Raw genomic sequence first — 20,930 nt, 5'->3', positions numbered from 1 at the left:
TATTGATTTCTGATAATCCGAATCCGTCCGACAGCTTGAGTCTCTGAGGAACCATCCGTCCGAATCCGAACAATCTCAACCAAAAATCCACACGAATCCGAATAAAGCCACCAAAAATCCAAATCGAATAGCTTTTCCGGAGAATCCTAATTGTACAGCTGAGCTGTGAGTAGTTTTTACAGAGGCTAAGCTTGGAGTGGAGTGGAATGAAATGAGTGAAGTACTTTAGTACTTTTGGCGTTTCGACAACTCCCCACCAACGTACTAACTATCTACCGTAATCTTCTTATCATTAGTTTAAAGCTCGCTATTGCATATTAAATTATCTTATTCAAGATCATTAAGAATGTATTCTCGTCACCATAGAGCTATATTTTGAAAAAAGCCTATTGTTGTTTTGTTTCATTGTATATGCTACAATCATATTAACAAGCTGTATACTTGCGTTAAAACGTTATTTTTCTGATCACACTGTCAACAATGAAAACCGTCCTTCACTTGTTGCTTTTTTTTGTTAACTTTTGTTTATTTCGTTGTTGTGCCACTCGACTGAGAGACGAAATCGATTAATATTATTATTAGTATTGCCAAATGAGATTCCGGCCTTGAAGACTTCAGTCGTATCGGGTCTCCGAGTCTATATACCGTGTATAGTTAGGAAAATATTTTTAAAAAATATGTAGGCCTACAAGTGGACGTGAATGTTTTTTTTTGTGGTTTACGAGTTTCCTGGATGTGTCAACAGGATTTACACTGCGCAGACTCGTTTATTTCACTGAAAAAGTTGAAAATGCATCATCGAAAAAAATATATTCTTGGGTGTTTTCAAATCTGCAAAAATCAAACCCGATATCCAAAAATAAACAGACCTGGTTATACCCATCACAGGACATCTACCGGCTACTGAATAAACCATTCAATAATTTTCGGAGCCAGAACATTGTTGACAGTGAGCTCGGGAGCTGAAGCCGAATCTATAGGAGCTCCGGAGCTGGAACTTGAGCAGTTCAAAATTGACAACTGCTTCAAAACCTGGAAAATAGCTATGTGATTTTCCAGCGCCCACTTCAATTGCTTACTTGCATTGAGAATATACTTTGTTGGGCTGATTGATTACCGTACGAATAAATCATCCGACGAAGGTATTATACAAACGGGTCAGCCGAAGATAATAATTAATTACGGGCTTGACATCTTATAAGAACCCTCACTCAATACTGCCGGTAAATCTTATTACGTGGGCAGAGAGAGAATAAAAATTTGTTAGCAATGTACATGTAATTCCCGATGATATTGACCGATTTAATAATTAATTATAGACTATTTTGGCGCTCCGGGCGTTTAGGTGGTTTAACTGGCTCACTAAACATGACAACAAGTGTCGCTGAAAACTAGCCGCATAACGTGTGGCCGGACGGGGGTCTGGTAGGTAAAGCCCCTCAGAAGTTTGGTTAATCACCGGACGGGGGGCCAACAACCAACGTTTTTGGGTGACTGACGAAGTCTCGTTTCGGTCCTGTACCTACGTGATTCCATTTGTGCAGTTTACGATCCGTCAAGACATCAAATGAATTAAAAGGTGGTTTGATTTACACCGGTGCTAGATTACAGAGATTACAGAGGCTTCTGCGCCTATGGTCGCCACACGATCATTTCGCGTGCCTCGCAAAAGCATATATATAGGCTACTCGCTGTCGATACGGACATCTGCGTGAATTGTTTCCATATTGTCATGTTTAGTTTCACTATTATCGAGCGTGTCTAATATGTTGCAATGAGGAGTCGCATTATGTGCGTGAATTGTTTCAATATTGTCCTGTTTAGTTTCACTATTATAGAGCGTGTCTAATATATTGCAATAAGGAGTCGCATTATGTGCGTGAATTGTTTCAATATTGTCATGTTTAGTTTCACTATTATCGAGCATGTCTAATACATGTTGCAATAAGGAGACGCATTATTTCGAAGGGTAGGCCTATTGGTGCGTAGCACCAAGTGAGTACGGGTTATCAACCTGGCAAAAATATCCCGTTCACCCTATTCCCTACAGAACTGATGAAACGAGCGGCTCCTAAAATTCCGATGAATTCTGACTACTTTGGAATTCAGATGTCTTTTGCTTTTGTAGCAATTGGGCTACACAAAGACACATTGTCGTAACAGCACTTCGTCAGCCCCCTCAATAATAATCAAACATCTTCGGGCGTATGCACGTTGACAAGTACGAAACCACACTTCGTCTGTCCCCCCTAAAATAATTGGGTCTTGGGCTCCCATAGGCTGATACACCTACCCCCAATCACGTTGTTTGCTTCTGCCACGAAATTAGTCGAACTGTCTACAGCAGTGGTTCCCAACCTTTTTCGCCCCATCGCCCCCTTTTCAAGGTCAACAGCGATCACCGCCCCCCAAATTTTGTGTACCGAAAATTGGGCATACAAACTGTAATCACCAGCGGGTTGACTAATAAAAAATAAAAAAAAAAAGAAGGTCAAATTTTTGGCACGATGTCTAATTTTACACACTTTTGTAACTAAATTTTCGTGTGGGTTGACTAAAAAAAAAAAAAAAGGTTAGCCGATTTGTCGCGTTATCGCCCCCCTATGGCCCCCTTCGCTATTTTCGCCCCCCATCGCCCCCTTTGTCCATTTTCGCCCCCCTGTCGCCCCTTCGTCATTTTCGCCCCCCTAGACCGCCAAATCGCCCCCTGGGGGGCGATATCGCCCACGTTGGGAACCACTGGTCTACAGTGAGCCAGCGCGAAGCGCGAACTTTTTCGATAATCCATGATATAATCGGTCAATAAGATCGGGGATTGCATATATATTGCTATCAATTTCTTTTCCTCTCTGCTCACGTAATCATATTTACCGGTAGAGCTGAGTGAGGTGTTTTGAAAACTGAAGGGCGCGTTTATATATGACTCCGTAACATGATGTTATTTCTTCACCTCTGTCTCCTATATCAAAAAATACAGAATCTCCCAAACTAAAAGACGCACACGATCTCAAATTATTATTTCTCCACTGTCATAAAATTTATACCTACGGGATGTTATTTGTCTTTTGAGGTTCAGATTGCCGAGACAGTAACATTCGGCGTAAGTCATAGTCATGTATTTTGTACATATAACGAAGTTTTCGGTCGGCATAAGGGCAATCCTTTTCGGCCAAGGTTTTCTCGTTGCCGATCGTTCTGTTACACTTCCTGGAGTCGCATGTTACGTGTCCTAAAACTTTATATGTCTTGGTGCATCGTGACGCGGTAATGGCGAGCGCCGATATGCCCATTGCTATAAATTTTGCGTATTTTTCGTGGTGGAAGAATAGCCAAAAATCAAGATATTTGGCAATCTGATATCGCGCGTAGCGAGAAAATTATTTGGAAAAGTTGCATAAATTTTCAAAAAATACTCTGTAACTTAAGCTAATTCATGAAATAATTTTGGGCCCCTTCGAGTTTGCCCCCCCCCCAATTGGGGGGTTTGGGGTAAGGTAGTTACGGTCCTGCACAGACAAAACGCTGTTACCATGACAGTGGCATCGTGCACAGTAGCGCAGAAAGAGCTAGTCCTCGTGATTTTAGGGCTGGGCAAAATCGAGTAACTGAGTGATTCGATTCTGAATCACGAAATATGCTTCGAGTCGAGCCGGGTAATCGAGTGTCACCCATTATGACGTCAGAACATGATGTAATACGTCAACGTTCAAATATGTACCGTTTATGCCCCCACAAAGAATATAATGCCTGTTATCCATCTCATTGTGATACTTTGGTATTTTTTCGGCCCTACCGATTTCACTCACTTGGTGACAATGCTGTGGGATAATCGTGACTTCAAAAATGTGCTACGTCCAGTAACCTTCGTAACTTTGTACTATATGTTTCGTATGCTACGATACCGCCAATCAAGCTTTCAAGGCTTCAACAGTGAAAATTAGTATCGAAACTATAATTCCCGTAGATAAATTAGCCTACACTGGCGAGAAGCGTATAATTTCAGTACTCGAAAAAATTATCTTTTACTACTCGACTCGAATCATTAGAATTAACGCTCGATTCAGATTCGAGTACTCGAGTAGTTTTCACCATCTTCATTACCCGGTGGTAAGGATAAAGAAATTATATTGAAAACGTGTAGCACATAACAAGCTGGGGATGGATCATGTTCTGATTGCATTTTCCGCTATTGTCAATTGATTTCTCGCACAGTCAAGAATATTGAGATTCGCTTAACTCGTAACTTGATTTTTTATGATACGAAGGTAAACACGACCATCGTTCAGTTTTCACATATCAACACCTGAAAGATCGCTGTTCTTCATTTCTTTGGCGGCATATCAGTCTGATTTCGAACAATTTGCAACCAATCAATCATCCCGCAACCATGATCATTATTATATTGCCTTCGCGCCATTCAGAGGGGGCCAGTTCGAGTTTTACTTATGCGTTTTATTTAAAATCAAGCTTTGCGATATGCGGCTCGAACACGAAATAGGTCTGTTCAAACTTGATATAGCATTTCTATTGAACACGCATATTATGATCGCAGCGGTCCATTATCATCCACATTCATTCCGTGCCATTGATGTGTGATCAAGTCCCCACCTAGACTGCAAGATGTTTTGAGTTTCGCCATCAACAATTCAATATTGACGATTTTGAAAGATGCAGAAAACGACACCTTTACCAAAAACGCAGACCATAGTCACCAAAGCCATAGATATGCGCACGTAGCCGTGGATGCGGCTCAAGTATCTCAAATATCGGCTACACTTTTGACGACAGTGGATTGTTCGATCCACCATATGTGTCAGTCATTTGTTTATCTGTGTATTTCGTTGCCATATTCACGCCTAGTTGCCTTCCCAAGTGTCGGACCGCGACGGATTCCGCACAGCAGAGTTACGGCTTTGTTGGAGTGTGACCGTAATCAGTCAGCCCGAACTAATGCAGCGTACGCCAATGTAGAGAAGCTCATAACTGCAGGTAAACGCATAGGGTATATATATATATATCGGCTTTTCAATTAGATAAAATAAAAATGAAAAGGGCAAAAGAAAACAGGAAACAAAAAACATCGAGACACTGGACTGGATAACGAATGATTCGCATATCTTTATCGATTATGATTATTCGTGATTGAGTATGATAGCAGTGGAGGGGAAGAATACACGACGTATCGAGCCGAATGGAACGTTCCGTATGCGCTCGGTAAGCTCAGCGTTATTGCCAGGCCCTGGTAAAATTACGCCTACAACGAAGCAGTGACTACCGCGGTCCAATATAGCACAGCGAATACTACGTTCCAAGAACAAATGAACATTTATCGTAATTAAGGCTTTGCAGCTTTTAACAGCAAATAAAAACTGGCAGCAAATGTCAGGAGAGAGGTCAGACGTGACGAAGCAAATATAGATCGAAACCCACGGCGACGATCTCCGGATTTACTTACGATTTCGAACTACCCGAAATATATTATATGAAGTATTGTTTATGGCGCGTAACTATGCTACGGAAGACCGACGGTTGCATAATTTAGTTATTCTTGGAGTAGGCTATATGAAACTTCTTCGAATATTTGCGTGCATATTACTATACACGCGCCTTGCTGCTGCCCCAAGTAGGTCTTGCATTAGTGGTATTTTTCGCCGTGGTTGTTCGAGCCAATAAAGCAAAGCATTCCCAGATTATAATTTACTCGGATACATTTGCAAAGTTGCGAACGACCGCACGAAACTCACAAGCCAACCTGAACATGTTGCAAAACCGCTTGTAATGATAGTTTCGCAGCATATAGGCCTGCTCGTCGTCAATTCGTCGTCACTAAATTGCTTACCCTTCTACGTCACCTTGTATTACTTTTCATTTAGCGTGCAATGTGGATGCCTCTCTCTTTCGTTTTCTAGGCCAAGATTAGTGTCTGATTCATGAGACTACCTCATTGCGACACATTCCTATCCCTTCGTTTTATCACAATCTTGACGGGTTTTGAAAATTTGATGTTTCTAAATACATGATAGAACGAGAAATTGGTCGGCATTTGAGTGAGGATATTTCATTTCAGGTGCGTAAAATTATACCGGTGGCGTGTTCAGTATGTTCACTGTCATTACGAAAGGCAACTCCTTGTTTCATTTGAATGTCTTTGAATCAACAATTGTTCAATTGATCAATTCCAATTGATCTCAACAATGGTCATTCATGTAATATACTTACGAGTCTCCTCGTATTTGATTTCTTTTGCGTACGCCTTCAACCGTTTTTACCTTTAACGCTGCCGTCATAGTACCGCTCATTGCAGCGCTTGTTATGAGCATTGCTATGATGCGAATTTCATAGTCTGTCGCTCTAATCGCCTCTTCATTCTTTCACATGTTGCTTTCACTTTCTAATGTGTTGGAATTTTTCGAGTGCTTATAATTCGTGACGAGGCACCCAAAACGTCTTCCAGTTTCTATAACTTCATCAAAACAGCAATAGACAGTTACTTGTTGTTACTGCACGAAAAACTTGCCGAAGACCTGGCAAGCAATTCCTGCCAAGGAAGTAAGATACAACCCAGGCGGCAGAAAAGCAAAGTTACTGCATCCCTGGAATACGTTTTAGTGCAGTGCTTCCCTAATATATTGGGTTTCGAAACATCTGTAAATGTTACGCTACAGTTTTCTATCCGTGTATTATATGGCACCACCAAATTTATCTTGCCATTCACGACTTCATGGCTTCGGCTGCGGCTTCTCAACGGTGGCTGTAGATCAGTGGTCGGGAACCTATGGCTAGCGAGCCATATATGGCTCTTTCGGGTATATGATATGGCTCTTTAAGAAATTTTCAATTTTGTACCTAATTTATCAATATTAAAGCAACTCGTTGGTAAATTTTCATGACGACGATAATAATTATTCTCATTGCAGCATAAACATGTCGGCGACTAACACCACTCGCGAATTCGATCTAACCACCATCGCGCGCCTAAAAATCCTGGATTGCACGATACCTTGATTGACGAAAGAGAAAAGCAGACATGACGACACTTGATGGCAAACTCATTTTTCAAATACACATTGTCTACCTACCTATCTACTCCGAGAAATAAAATGTCTTGGAAGTGACATTCACAATTAAAAATTAACTATTAAAACGACGCCATAGCTATCCATTTTCTTGATTGGTTAGTAGCTTTTGAGCACCGCCGTAAACATTACGTTACGCCAAATATTTTAGAAGTCGCGATCGACACTTGGATTTTCAGAATCAAAGCGACAATTACATTAATAATTAATTAATATCAGTGATCATAAATTCTAAGCTATTTACGACGAGTTGCGCTGTTACACACAGGTAAGGCTTGGCCCGCCTGTACGTCATCTGAGCCTTACCTCTTCTTTGGCGCTTTATTTGCGAACAATAAATATGAAAATTCCGTGATTTTTGGAATAAAAATGTTCATAATCTGGTCATTCATAAACATCGATAGAAGATACCAATAACCATTGACGGGTTCACAATTTTCTTCACTCATCCCTGACGACATATGAGGCCCTGCCTCACTTGCCTCCCCTAACCACACGTCACTGACGTATCACACGGTGTGTATGTACTGCTGTAGTAACCATGTTTGGATCCACCAACCTATGTGGGCAGAAAAATATGGCGTTCACTACGAATCCCATATATTAGTGCTACCAATACGTCCTGGATGTTCAACGGTAACGTAACAGTTGATTGACATGTATGTCTCTTTGGGAGTTACAATAGACAATATTGGGCCAATATGGCTCTTCGGTCGAAAAAGGTTCCCGACCACTGCTGTAGATAAATCCACGTTTTGAACAGGCTGTAAATGTACACTCCAAACGCTAATGCGTGTGACCTTGTTACCAATAAAGCCAAGACTTCATATAATAATATCTTATATGCAAGCCTGACTTTCTCAATAATAGTAAATTGTATATGTGTGCAATAATACTCGTTATTCCTTTCATATGTTTTTCATCGGTCGTATCTCATCGTTGATTACACAATACAACATTCGGAAATGTGTCGCGAACTGAAAAAGGCTGGGAAGTGCTACAGCTTTAGTGGGTACATAAGCAAAGAAAGATAAATGGAAGTGTCCGATTTGAGTGGAGTTATTGCGGTTAGTGGAGTCTCCCATTATTAGGTATAGTCCACACAAATCACAGCGGTAGAGTCCCGTGTTTTCTTGCTAGTCAGTGAAAACGTCTTTCGATAAAATGAAGAGAATCGAAACTGCACCCCGATATAATTATAGTATCTTCAGAGGATTTGAGAGGAAGTAGATATAACTTACTTCCGCAAATGTATAAAAAGTGGCGAGGTTTAGTCTTCACTCCAGACGCCAAGCATTGAAGACATGGCTGAGGTAAGGAACATAGCCTAAACGTAGCGAACGCAGTTTAAGTGAACATATTCCAGTAATAACATCAAAGTGGAAACAAACGCCCGGAAGAATGTGTTTGTGCACAATTTATAGCAATTTATAATAAATAATCAGCGATGAAACTGCTCCAAACTTATGAAGAGTTGATAATGCTTTTTTCAAATTGAATTTACATTACGCCATTCGTCTTCCGAAGTGAACTACTGTCGATGAAGAAGGGTATAATGAGGTAAAGGAAGATTTTTCAAAATGCAGCAAATAAAATAGGTATGGTGCACAGGTCGCCAACTCAAAACGAGTTGCGGGTCACTTTTCCAATTTCGCGGAGGCCGCGGTCATAGGAATGGAATATCGAGACAAAATAGGCTACACAGTTGAGCGGCCAGGTTCTAAACTTTACGTCGGTACAACGCCGTGCTCTCCAGCATGTTCGGTTGGCATTGTTTCCACAAAAAGTATTTATTTAAAAAGTATTTTGAACCATGGGCTGCGCAGGATACCCGAAAACGTTTTTCAGCGACTAAGGAGTCGATACATTGGTTATAGCGAGACAGTTACTAGTCTATCTTCTCCTGAAATTTGACCTTGTGGAGAAGCCCTGAGCCGTTTTTAAGCGCCTCGGTCTCGGCATTGTCTGGGTCATTGCACGTCAAGCCAATCTGTCCATTCGTATCATCTGATTCTACCTCGACGGAAAGCTTTTGCCATCACCGAAGGCGTTTCTGCTGATGAGGAATAGTGATGTCGGTCACAGGCGAATAGCTTACCTTAAAACAACAACAACAACAACAACAACAACAACAACGATATTTTGAAACTGAAATCGATTTCAGCATTTTTCGAAATCTCAGCATATCTCGAAAATATGACCTCGCGGGACGAGTGTTGGAGACCCCTGGTATGGTGGAACAAGGTTTTAAAACAGTACTGGTCACATGTGGTTAGGGAGCTAAATCTAAGCATAGAAAAAACACAAGTTATCAGTTAACAAATTAAGGAGACGACATCGAATCTACATGTATAAGAGAACCACCCTTTCGTCGTGAAATTACCGGATAACTACTGCAGATTACTGCAATAACAAAATAAAGCTAAACTCGATTCAATGAACCCTCCGTAAGGACAGCATCATCTGAAACTTTCCATAGTCAAAAGCAATACACAATCCTGTGGAGTGTGGATGAATAGTTGTCTTCAAATATTGATATAGCTTTGAATGTTCATGATACCTTGAAAAATCATCCTCCATGCCAGCATGAAACACCAATAGATCATCGTTATTGCAGCACGTAAATGAAAGAAACCTTTCAATCCGAATTGCTCAACATGAAACATTGCCCTCGTGCGTCGAGCGTTCAACGATAACAAGTGGTTACTGTGAAGTGAACGCGAACTTTTTTGAAAGGTTCTATGTTGGGGGCAGCCAACCCGTGGTCAGGGAGAAGGTTCTGATCGATCCGCTATAATTTCCGAAATTAGGCTTAAGTACACTTAATTGACAACCTGCATGTAATATATTTCGTTCTTGCTGTTGTGTTATTGCCGGCAAAGCCCACAGCAGAGAGGCACGAAATATTCGCATAGTAAAAGAAGAATATTTCGAGAAAATTCTCTAACAAAGCAATTAATTTTTTTAATTGACATGGTGTGGACTCGTTTAGTGCTGAATTTCTTTTCTAGTTGCCACGCAGAGAGTGGTCCCAACTTGAAATGCTAAGGATTTCAACGAAACATTATATGGACGTGAAAAAATGTCATAGATGTAAAATGTCGACAGTGAAGAACCTACCAAGGTTCGCAAGCGAACGTACAAATTTCGAGGTTAACACGGAAAACGCGAAAGCGAACATCACGTTCACGCGACCAGCATAGTTATACCATATGTATATCCATTACAAATTTAACCATGTTCCACAAAATAGATGGTAAGCGAATATATTTATAATGACCAAATTATACCGAAATTTGCCCACACCCGTATATTAGAGCAGCCCAACTTGAATTGAGCGACTGTTTATCACATTGGATCTAATTGCATTTGTGTTATTGTAGCTTGTGATAATCCGGAAAAATCGCTCTTCAATTTGCATGTCCGTCTAAATTAGGCTACTCATTTGGTTCCTCGTACAACTCTGTGCCCGTCGGTCACTACTGTTGCTACACCGTTGGGAATGCTCCGAGTCAAATATACAGGATAGTTAAAAGTTTTTTAACATGAACCTGATCATTTATCCTTTCAGACTTTAGATATGTCAAAAGATTTGTCCGAATTCGCGCGTGATCTGAGGCTCCATTTGGTGAGTGATCCAGTTATCTTCATTTCATAAAACTCTTTACATCAGTGGTCGGGAACCTTTTTTTGTCCGAAGAGCCATATTTGCCCTAGTTTTTCCATCTCAACTCCCAAAGAGCCATACATGTCGATCAAATGCTATTTCACAATTGAAAATTCGTGACGTCAGCACTAATTCGAACTCACTACATGGGATTCCTCGTGTGCGGCATACATTTTCTCTGTAAAAACTGGTATTTATTGCTCGAAAATAAAGCTCAAAACGACACGTAAGGCACAGACGGGTCAGGCCTCACCATTGATAACGCAATTCATCGTAGGTCGCTTAGAATTTATTATAACTGATATTAATCGAATCTGATTGTCACACTTATTCCGAAAACCAAAATACTTATCGACTTCTCAATTCTCAAAGTATTCGGCGGTAACATAACTTTGCGCTACACGCATGCATTTTATCGCCGGTACTACACAGAGCTATATACATACCAATCAAGAACGTGGATAGCTATGGCGTCTTTTTTAATTCGAGTTTGTAATTGTGAATGTCACATCCACAACAGTTCATTTCGCGCCGTAGATCAGGAATACAGTGTGTATTCGAAAACTGCGCTTTGAAATGGGCGTCGCCATGTCTGCTATGCTCTTTGATTAAACAACGTATCGCACAACGCAAGACTTCTTCGTTAAACACTGCAGTCACGACACCAATGGTTGCTGGTTCGAGTCTCGACTCTGCCATGTTTCTATGTGTCGGAGGTTTATCTGGGCTCCTCATCGCCGATCCCGCAATAAATACAGCGCCTTGAAAAGCCCAGAAGAAGAGAGAGCCGAACTCTGGAAAGATGGCAGCTAAAGACCAGAAAAACGAAGCAAGAACGCAAAAGACCTTGTGTTAATGCAATTAATGTGCTGGGCGCAAATAACCATATAGGCGATAAGCGCCAATGTTGTGAATAAAACAAACAAACAAACGCAAGACTTCAAGACTTCAAGTCTTGCGTTGTGAGTGATATTGGCCACCAGCGTGACAGTCACTCAAATTTGATGATTTTGAAAACAGGGGGTCCGAGCCCCTAAACCCGAAGATGACATTGTCCTTACCTCTCAAAGACATGTTTATACTGCCACAAGAATAAATATTTTGAGGAAAATTTACCAACAAGTCGCTGCAATATTGATCAATTCAGTACAAAAATGAATATTTCGCAAATAGCCATATGTTATACAGAAAAGAGCCATAAATGGCTCGCGAGTCATAGGTTCCCGACCACTGCTTTACATGTTGGTCACTATACTGATGGCATGCAGTCCGGAATGCTACGAGTGAATAAAATATGATACCTACTTATGAAATTTTAATATGAACCTGATCATTTTTCTTTTCAGTCTTCAAATATTTCAAACCATTCAACCGACGCCGCACGTGATCCGAGCCAAAATGGTAAGAACAAGAACCCATTTTACAGCCATTCAATCTGGATGTCGTCATGCCAAATTAACCGTATAGGATAACTCTGTAAAATCTCATGCAATTTGAGACCACAAACAATACAATAAACGTCTATGGATATTTTATCATTTTCGGCGTCTAATACTGAAATGATATTGCAATTGTTTTTTTCATAGCTTGAGCCATTGCAATTAATGAATATTCATACATCATGTTATCACTCGAATAACATTTACAGGAATAAGTAACAGTTTATTTGAATTTTCGTAATTTTGGTGTAAGTTGAGATTGCTATAACAGTATGTTTGATTCTTGAAACATCTCTCTGCATATGGACTAGAGAATTATCACGAAACACCTTCAAATCTTTTATTCAATTACACAGCTTTGGTCAGTTAGATGTGCATATTATTAGTCGCTGTTCCAATTGTCGTATTTTGTACCACCAGTAACTATTATAATTTAGTCATATGGTAGGCCCGCCGACTGTAAATTTTACAGACTAGCTCAAACACATATTTATATAACTAAATACATATATATTTATCACAGACATGTTTTGGATTCAGCCCGACAAATTACGAATACACTATCGTGACCAACCTTTCACTCACCATGCCAACGGTTACGAAATATATACTGGGTGGAAATATTTTGAAGACGGTGTTAGCCAGCAGGTGTCCATAAAGATGTATAAACAAAGTCAAAGAGCTTGGAAGGAATCTGAATTATTGAAGTCTTTCAAACATGATCATATCATTAAATTCATCGACGCTGGCGATTATAACCTCGGCCCTTTTCAATCTTACATCGTAACGGACCACTTCTCGCAGAATGTAGAAGGGTTTGTTAAGGACTGTGGCAACGACAATTTGAAGAAATTCAAATCCATCTTCCAGCAGCTACTTGATGGCTTATTCTACATCCACTGGCGCCGTGTTATTCATGGCTCCCTTCATCCGAGTAACATTGTGATTTGCCCGTCGGGAGCAGTGAAAATTTCCGATTTTGGTCATGCATCGATTGCGCCTACAACAATCGCTTCAATTGGAAACGGCTACCAACCTCCTGAGATACTTCTGGGAAACAGAGATGTAGAAACTTCGGCTGATGTCTTTTCCCTGGGAATTGTGATGGCGTTCATCATTTCTAAAGGGAAACACCCTTTCGGGGACCCCAACGAGCAGTGTTTCAACATCAAAAATAAGGCACCACCCAACCTTTCTATTATCCCCTATCTTGATCCTGAATTAGTTTACACAAGGGGTCAGGTGTCGGATTTACTTAGAATAATGCTTCTCAAAAGTCCAAGCAGTCGACCAGCAGCGGATAAAATTGCGAAGGACGCATTATTTCAAGGTAACTGCGGTTGATGTCATTTTAGTTGTTAATGTTGTTATTATTGTTGTTGTTAATTAATATCCATTAAGGATGGTTGTGGGTGTTTGTTAGTTTGGCAAAACTCGATGGTTTTGTTCTCCATATCCACTATAATTGCTTGCCTTAAATCAGTGGTTCACACCAGTGGGGAATTCCATGGTTTCTGATGGGGAATAGACGCATTTGGTAAACATTATAGCCTATACATGACAGTCTACATATTTACGGCGACACCTGCGCGATTACCGTTACCAGTAAACTGCTTTGGAATGTATGTATCGAAAATTATATTGCGTGTTGTTCACAAAAGCTCATTTAAACTCCAGATAACTAGTGATGGCGTCACAAACTCGCATCCAGCACTACCAGTATGACGTGATATAACGCTTTCGCTAAATTTTGGGGGTTTCCGGTATCGGTTCACAATTACGTTTTATGTTGCAGTTATAGGCGATTGTCTTGCGCAGCGGTGCCACTCCTAGTGTCTTAACACTAGATCTACTGTTTTTTCAGCCGTCAGTGTTCTAGTGTTTTTTTCGCACAATTTTGCTGATCTAGTGTTTTTCTGCAATTGTGCGAACAAGGAATATTCTAACATTAGACTACTAAATTATACGCTAAATTTATCGCTAATAAGGCGATTTGGTGTCTCTGGATGTGTTTGTTTTCAACAATTCTATGTGGCGGTACAGTAACAAGTATATTACGTATCAGGGTGCGCTGTGAATCCGTACTTTCGAGTGAAAGTCTCGAAAAATATCAAGAGCGATTTCGCTATAATGCTATCTCATGGCATCTTGGCTCTAATCTCTTGGCATTGCTACATTCCGCTACATGCATGGAAAGGACGTATGCTGCACATGGACACCTCCCCATTGTTTGGTTGAAGATGTAGCCTACGGTAGTGAGCAAGATGCCACACATAAGATACTTATGTTTGATCGATGGTGTACAATCGAAAGATAATTTTTATGATGCCGTATAATTCGAAAGCGATAATATTTGATTTTTTCTTACCGTGTTGAATTCGTTTCATTAATTTTCGTTGAATAATCATGCAGCATATCAATTCGTTTCAGTAATTTCCGTTGAATTTTTCCTGCAATTTACTAATCTAGTGTTTTTTCGCCAATCTAGAGTTCTTCACGACACAATCTTGTGTTTTTCCACGAATCTAGAGTGGCAACACTGGTCTTGCGTACTGGTATTAATGTTTGTCTTGTGTACGCGAACAAGCAAATAGCTGCTCCGTAATGAAAAAAGTTTTAGGTAGTGGGGAACGAAGACTAGGAATAAATCTCAAGTGGGGAATGAAGCAAAAAGGTTGGGAACCACTGCCTTGGATACCTGTCTTATTTGTTTTGTTGGTGATGCACTTTGCCGACGGCTATGGTCGACGCTATTCCTTATATGATTTCTGATCTGCAGTTGTCGCGCGGGCAACTTTCTTCGATTATAGGTTTTGAATATGATATGAAAAATGTGCGCGTGAAGTGCTGCTTCTACATTATTGCAACGCACTTGCACGCGTTTGCCTGCCATCCCAATTGTAAATAAGTTCACTGATCTGTTTGTCTTCTGAGTGGACGTTACATTACAGATAATCAAAGCCAAGGATGGATGGATATTTTCATATTTGATCCAGGTATATGGATATGCTACAATTTACTTATTTTTCACGTTGTATAATCTCCCGCTGAATTTCCAACACTTATCGCAAACAAACTACATTTTAAACGGTACCGGTACAATAGCGGATTGTTCATTTTGATATCGGGCCTAATGATTTTACATGTATCAAATAACCGGCGAGGAAAGGTGATTTTGTTTATTGCAACAGCCCAGTAATATCTACAGTTTCTATTTTCAAGTTAGGAGTTTCAAGATATCCCTGCAACTGCTCATAATCAATTTCAATGAATCCCATTACTGTGGTTTTGCACGTAATATTTCAATGTTTCGCATATTAGTGGAAAACAGCATTGCAATGAAGTCGAAAATTGCAAGATGATTCTGCTGGCATCAATTTAAAGCGACATGGAGTCGCAGCAGGGACTTGGAACAGCGACATGTTAATCAGGAATATGATGTTGCCGATCCCTTAAGCTATTTTTTGCCTTGCAGTCTTGCCAATTGACGATCGCTTTGTTGCGAGTAAAAATTATGAAGCCCATTCACTCACGGAGCTTTCATTCTGCAAGGGAGCTGTTATCATGATCCAAGAAAAACCGTATGTATCATTTGTAGTGTATATGCGTGACTATATTTCCCTTCTTCCCGCCGATATTTCTTATCTGAGCAGGGGTAGGTAGACCTACATCGAACATACAATTGAAAAGATATTGCCATGCTGATTTGGAGATGCTATTCAGATCGCAATAGACAGAGATGGTCAAAGTAGTCAACCAAATCAGTCAAATAGGGTAGAGTTTCCTAGCTTTAACTACTACTCAAGTAAGTAAGTATAGTTTCGGAAAAGTCAAAAGTACCCTTTAATGGACGACTAACCGGCAAGCTTCTGTATTCGGATATCGCAGACAGCTGTATACGTAGGCTACTGCTATATCACAGGAGGCTTCCAGTTTCGTCGTATAATCGTCAGAAACTGGTAGAGAATAAGAAAGAACATTGTTTATAAACAATCGCATCGTCCCTGGATTTATCAGAACACGTGCATCACGCTCGGTAAAACGCTCACCCTTAACTCATCCACTCAAGCTTGATGCTGACTGATCGAAGACCATTAATCGGCAAACATCTGCTGGATAATCCGATTTGTGCGAATTATTATAGAGACGACAAATTTCGTGTTATTGGGAGCAGACATGGGGTAATCGCGATTAGTAATCGTAATCGATTACGACGATTACAGCATTTTTACGTAATCGTAATCGCAATCGATTACATTCGAAAAAATCCCGAAGTAATCGTAATCGTAATCGACTACTTCCCATATTTAATCGATTTCTTTGTGAAAGAACGATTACTTTTTACTTGTACAAGAACTGTGACATAAACTGAACACTCGTGAACAAGGAAAAGATATTATACCAGTTATTGAGAGCACAAACGTCTGATTTCCAAATGCCACTGCTCATTATTACGTCAGAGGTAGCCTATTAGCTTTGCTCGTCTTTGCGTAGAAAGTGACCGCACATAGTAAATAGACATTCGATGTACATTAGTGTGATTGTAAGAAAACCCACCGTGCTGTATATCGGTTTATCAATACATTTCAGACGCCACTACCTCGCATCAGGATAATTGATCATAATCACCTCTCTGCCTAAGTTAAAATAGCAACTTTTGTATTGATGTTTGGTTATGCTTCGTTAAACTATAGAATGTAATAGTTCTAATTCTATAGTTAAATGCCGTTTCACCGTTGTTGCTTGGCGAGCAGTAGGCCTATATGGTACGAACGTACAGCAGACAAAGGTTTAAAATTTTGTACTCGTCAAATAAAACATTACGGTTTCCACAACGAAGCATTAAAATCAACAGCTGCTGATATAGATCATAACTGGGCCGTTGTTTTGCCGTTTCTCGTAATGACAGCTTGCAGCATTACATTATCACATTAAGTTGAAGGCAGAATTTTATGTTCACTTTCTGTTAATCTCATATTATTCTACTCAAAACGGTCGCCAATCGCTATTTCACGATTCTTTACTGAACATTTGGACCTGCCGCCATAGCCATCGGCTTATATACCATGTTTGCGTGGGTTGTAGCTAGAATCAGGATCAAAACAGCAAAAGCGTCCCCCAACCAAACTTTGGTATTGGGCCCCCATAGGGTAGTCAATTTTGAAGTTGAAGATTTAATTTCGTCAATAATATTGGTAATTGCATTATATTGCATTTTTAATCCTATCTCAGCACCCGATGGTCAGATTAACCTGAAGAGTGGGGGGCGTAATTCATAATTATAACGTATGGTATCTTGCAATAATTACTTTATTGTATGTTGGTAATTCGTGACCTCCGGTCTGTTATATAGCCAAAAGATATTGATTGTAGCGGCCCAAACAGCAGACTAAAAGAAAAACTTGCGTGAGACCACTGAGACGCACGCACAAATTGTCATGTCAAATGCTCTGTGGGTGCCCGTGTGGAATTTGCATCGTGGGCTCAGATTGGAAGGAATGGACTGTTAGTCACGCCCACCCAGCGCGGCTATTAACAATGGACACATACCCTAAGTTTTGGCCAATGTCTCTTGGCCGAAACTGCATATGTCTTTCGATGTGTCGAGGAGCGGTATTGACTGGCACCTAAATGCCTATTACTATTAATTATGCACGCTTTATTTCTTGAGGGGGAGACGTATGCATTTCGAAATCAAGCTATCTAGAGACATTTAAATCGCAAAGCTCAAAGAGAAATTCCAAGTTAATGAAATCTCTCGAAGATACTCTATAATTTATGTTCGTTTACAAAATACTTTTGAGTCCCTTCCAACCACGCTCTCCACCCTATTGGGGAATTAGTGGTGCGGCAGTTATGGACATGGCAAGAATGCAAATCATTGGGTGCGATAAACTATAGATAAACCGTCCTTTATAAAATGGGCAATGGGTACATTATGACGTAACAAGGAAATGTCCGTTCCATCTTTTTTAAAGACAGTTGTTATATCATTGGGCCTTTCCAGCGCAATCCATGTATTGTCTTCCAATATAACTACTACGATACAAAATAAATGTAATCGTGAGTAATCGTGATTACTTTTCCAATGTAATCGTAATCGTAATCGACTACTTCTCGATTTTGCTGTAATCGTAATCGTAATCGTAATCGCGTGATTCAGAAGTAATCGTAATCGCAATCGATTACATTCATGAAGTAATCACCCCATGTCTGATTGGGAGGGGCCGTTCACACTTCCACTTATGTGACTTGGAGTCGACTTTTATCAAAATGCACCAACCGAAACTCTGTCAACAGAAGGAGTTCGTGTACCACCTGGGAATAGTGCACTGAACGCTCTGTCAATCGAAGTTTCATGCTGGTGAAGTCATATTTTGTGATACGATTGTTGATATACAATATTCTTTCTTATTCTCGACTAATTGCTGACGATTACCCCTGCGGAATGTCAGCCGAAAATATTTGGGTTCCATTTCAATATGAATATACTATTCAATTGCACACTGAAGTTCTGTACCTCGAAGAACCTCTTTAAAACTATAAATGTGAGATTGACTTGTGACTCGGAACCTTGTGACTTGGGTACGACCCAGATATCTTTGTCGGTTAATGGGAACCATAGGTCTATTTAGTTTCGACCTGAATCGTGATCTATTTGGAATGCTGTCATATTTATAGGCCGATTATGTGATTTCGGATATTGTGTCTTGCAGTGAGGGAATATTCTGGAAAGGTCGTCACCTCCTGTCTGGGAAAATCTTGGATGTGCCAAAGTCATTCCTGATGCCGGCATCCAGCTTGCAGTGTCAGAAGTGAGTCTTTGAAAGAAGAAATATATCATAGAATAGTGTTATCGCAATATGGAACAATTCCATTCCATTGGGGGATGGAATTAGCCAACCGCAGTGAAATTTTTGTAAAAGAACTACTCATAAATGCCATTGCAGCGAAGTTGTTTGTATTATATAATCGATCTCTGTTCGGGGAATCCACCAATGATATAGTTGAATTTCTAGGCCGTATTTTAATTTCTCGTTTTGCGCAGTTAATGTTTAATGTTTAATGTTTGTCAGTTGAAGTACGCCAGTACAATGATACAATAAAAATAACAGTAAGAGAGAAGTGAAAACGTATTGATGTGTTACGAATAAGTATACCCTATGAACAGTAATAAAAGCACAATAAAGATAGGCAGGCACAGTGCCGCATCACTGAAAAACGGGCAAGCTAAAGAGCGAAGACTCATCCAATGATATGAGCTGTATACAAAATCGACATGTCGATACGATCAGCTAAATTAAACACAGGCTGTTGGCCTATGATTAATTATCATCATGAATGTTGACAACAATTCTAATTTCAATTACAGTTTTATATTGATGAACGTGACGTAAGATACAGCTATAGCAGTTTCTGATGTTGTCAGGGGATGCTTTACTTCTCACGAGTTCGCCCAATTAACATTGCCCCGACCTTCACAACTATGCTCATGAAGAGATGAATATGATGTGGATCCTGATAAGTCAGGTGCAAACGTTTTGTGGTCTTGAAAGTCGTATTTTCTATTGCAGGTGGTTTTTCGGCAGGCTGGATGTAAGGCATGCAGTGCGCTTGCTCTCTCGTAACGGGAATAAGGCCGGTACATTTCTTGTGCGAGAAAATGAGGACAGTGAAGGTAGGTAAATTCAGATGGCAGATCCACCCGCTGCCTACCTGTTCCATAACACCGTCTCACGAGATCCTAAGACAGCATCGAACTGATTAGCATTATTGAATATTGGCAATCACTTTTTTCAACATAACTGACCAAAGAACTGGACTCCATCCTATGATTTACACAAATTATACATCCATTGCAGTCGATGAATTGGGGGAACGCATTTTACCAAGAAATTTGAATAAAGATAGAGGTGGATCAAAAGATCTACCAATAATATACTATTTGTGCATAAAACCTGATGTATAGCACAATTTAGGTTTCCAATAACCACGGAGCGGCAAACTTGACAATGCCATAGATGACCTATCAATTTGGTGCCAAATTGTGTCAACCACTGCTAGTTGAGTGGAATTCAAATTAAGACGTCCATAATATATTACTAGGGTTACCTCTTATCATATTTTGGAATCGGGAAAGAAAGACACTTTTTCAAAATTTTCAAACTCAGGATTTCGGAGAGAAATCTTGAAAAAATGGTAAATTTTTCTCACTTCGTGGTCGGTTGACTAAAAACAAAGTTATCTTTCCGGCTCAGCTGTCGAAATACCCGCCGGAGCTTTACTTCGGTGCTAATGTACGGTCTCTCAGTCCAATTAGACAGTAAATTCGACCAGAATTCTCGAAAAAGAGGACATTTGGGCGTCCGCGGAGGACATTTTCAAACCCGGAGAACGTCTGGTAACCCTATATAATACGGCAATATACATACTAATAATCATGTGTCTCTTTGTCGCACGCCACAAGGACAGATTGTGTAATTTGTCAACCCAAAATGATAGAAGAATAGAAGACTTTTTGTAAAGATTATCTGCTGTGATTCTCGAGTGTGACTACTAGAGTGTCTGCATGTTTTGCAATCGATTACAATCGCGAAAACAAAAAAAAAATACATTGTGTGACTGATGTTTGAACATTATTGTCCGCTTTTCTGGTGACGGGTGAATCAACCGTTGTCTTGTACTCATTGCCAGATAACATTCCAAACCAAAAAGTGTCTACTGCCAATTTACTGTGGGGTTTAATAT

The 20,930-nt window shown here is 40.1% G+C and overlaps 1 protein-coding gene across 1 annotated transcript in view; it reads left to right on the top strand.

The window, feature by feature from the left end:
- The first annotated feature begins 8,071 nt into the window (after positions 1–8,071).
- Positions 8,072–20,930, top strand: part of LOC145442563 (uncharacterized) — a 28,858-nt gene continuing 15,999 nt past the window's right edge. The window contains exons 1-8 of the mRNA XM_080320506.1: positions 8,072–8,389; positions 10,648–10,704; positions 12,090–12,144; positions 12,706–13,512; positions 15,134–15,178; positions 15,658–15,763; positions 18,899–18,997; positions 19,757–19,860. Of these exons, the coding sequence (XP_080176632.1) occupies positions 8,381–8,389; positions 10,648–10,704; positions 12,090–12,144; positions 12,706–13,512; positions 15,134–15,178; positions 15,658–15,763; positions 18,899–18,997; positions 19,757–19,860 (1,282 nt within the window). The 5' untranslated portion in view covers positions 8,072–8,380. The remainder of the gene's footprint in view (positions 8,390–10,647; positions 10,705–12,089; positions 12,145–12,705; positions 13,513–15,133; positions 15,179–15,657; positions 15,764–18,898; positions 18,998–19,756; positions 19,861–20,930) is intronic.

This window comes from Botryllus schlosseri, chromosome 7 (genome assembly GCF_051294905.1).
Source record: "Botryllus schlosseri isolate E-star chromosome 7, Bs_hap1, whole genome shotgun sequence".
Taxonomy (NCBI): Eukaryota; Metazoa; Chordata; class Ascidiacea; order Stolidobranchia; family Styelidae; genus Botryllus; species Botryllus schlosseri.
Note: the sequence above shows the minus strand (reverse complement) of the source record. Positions and strands in the feature narration are given on the sequence as shown.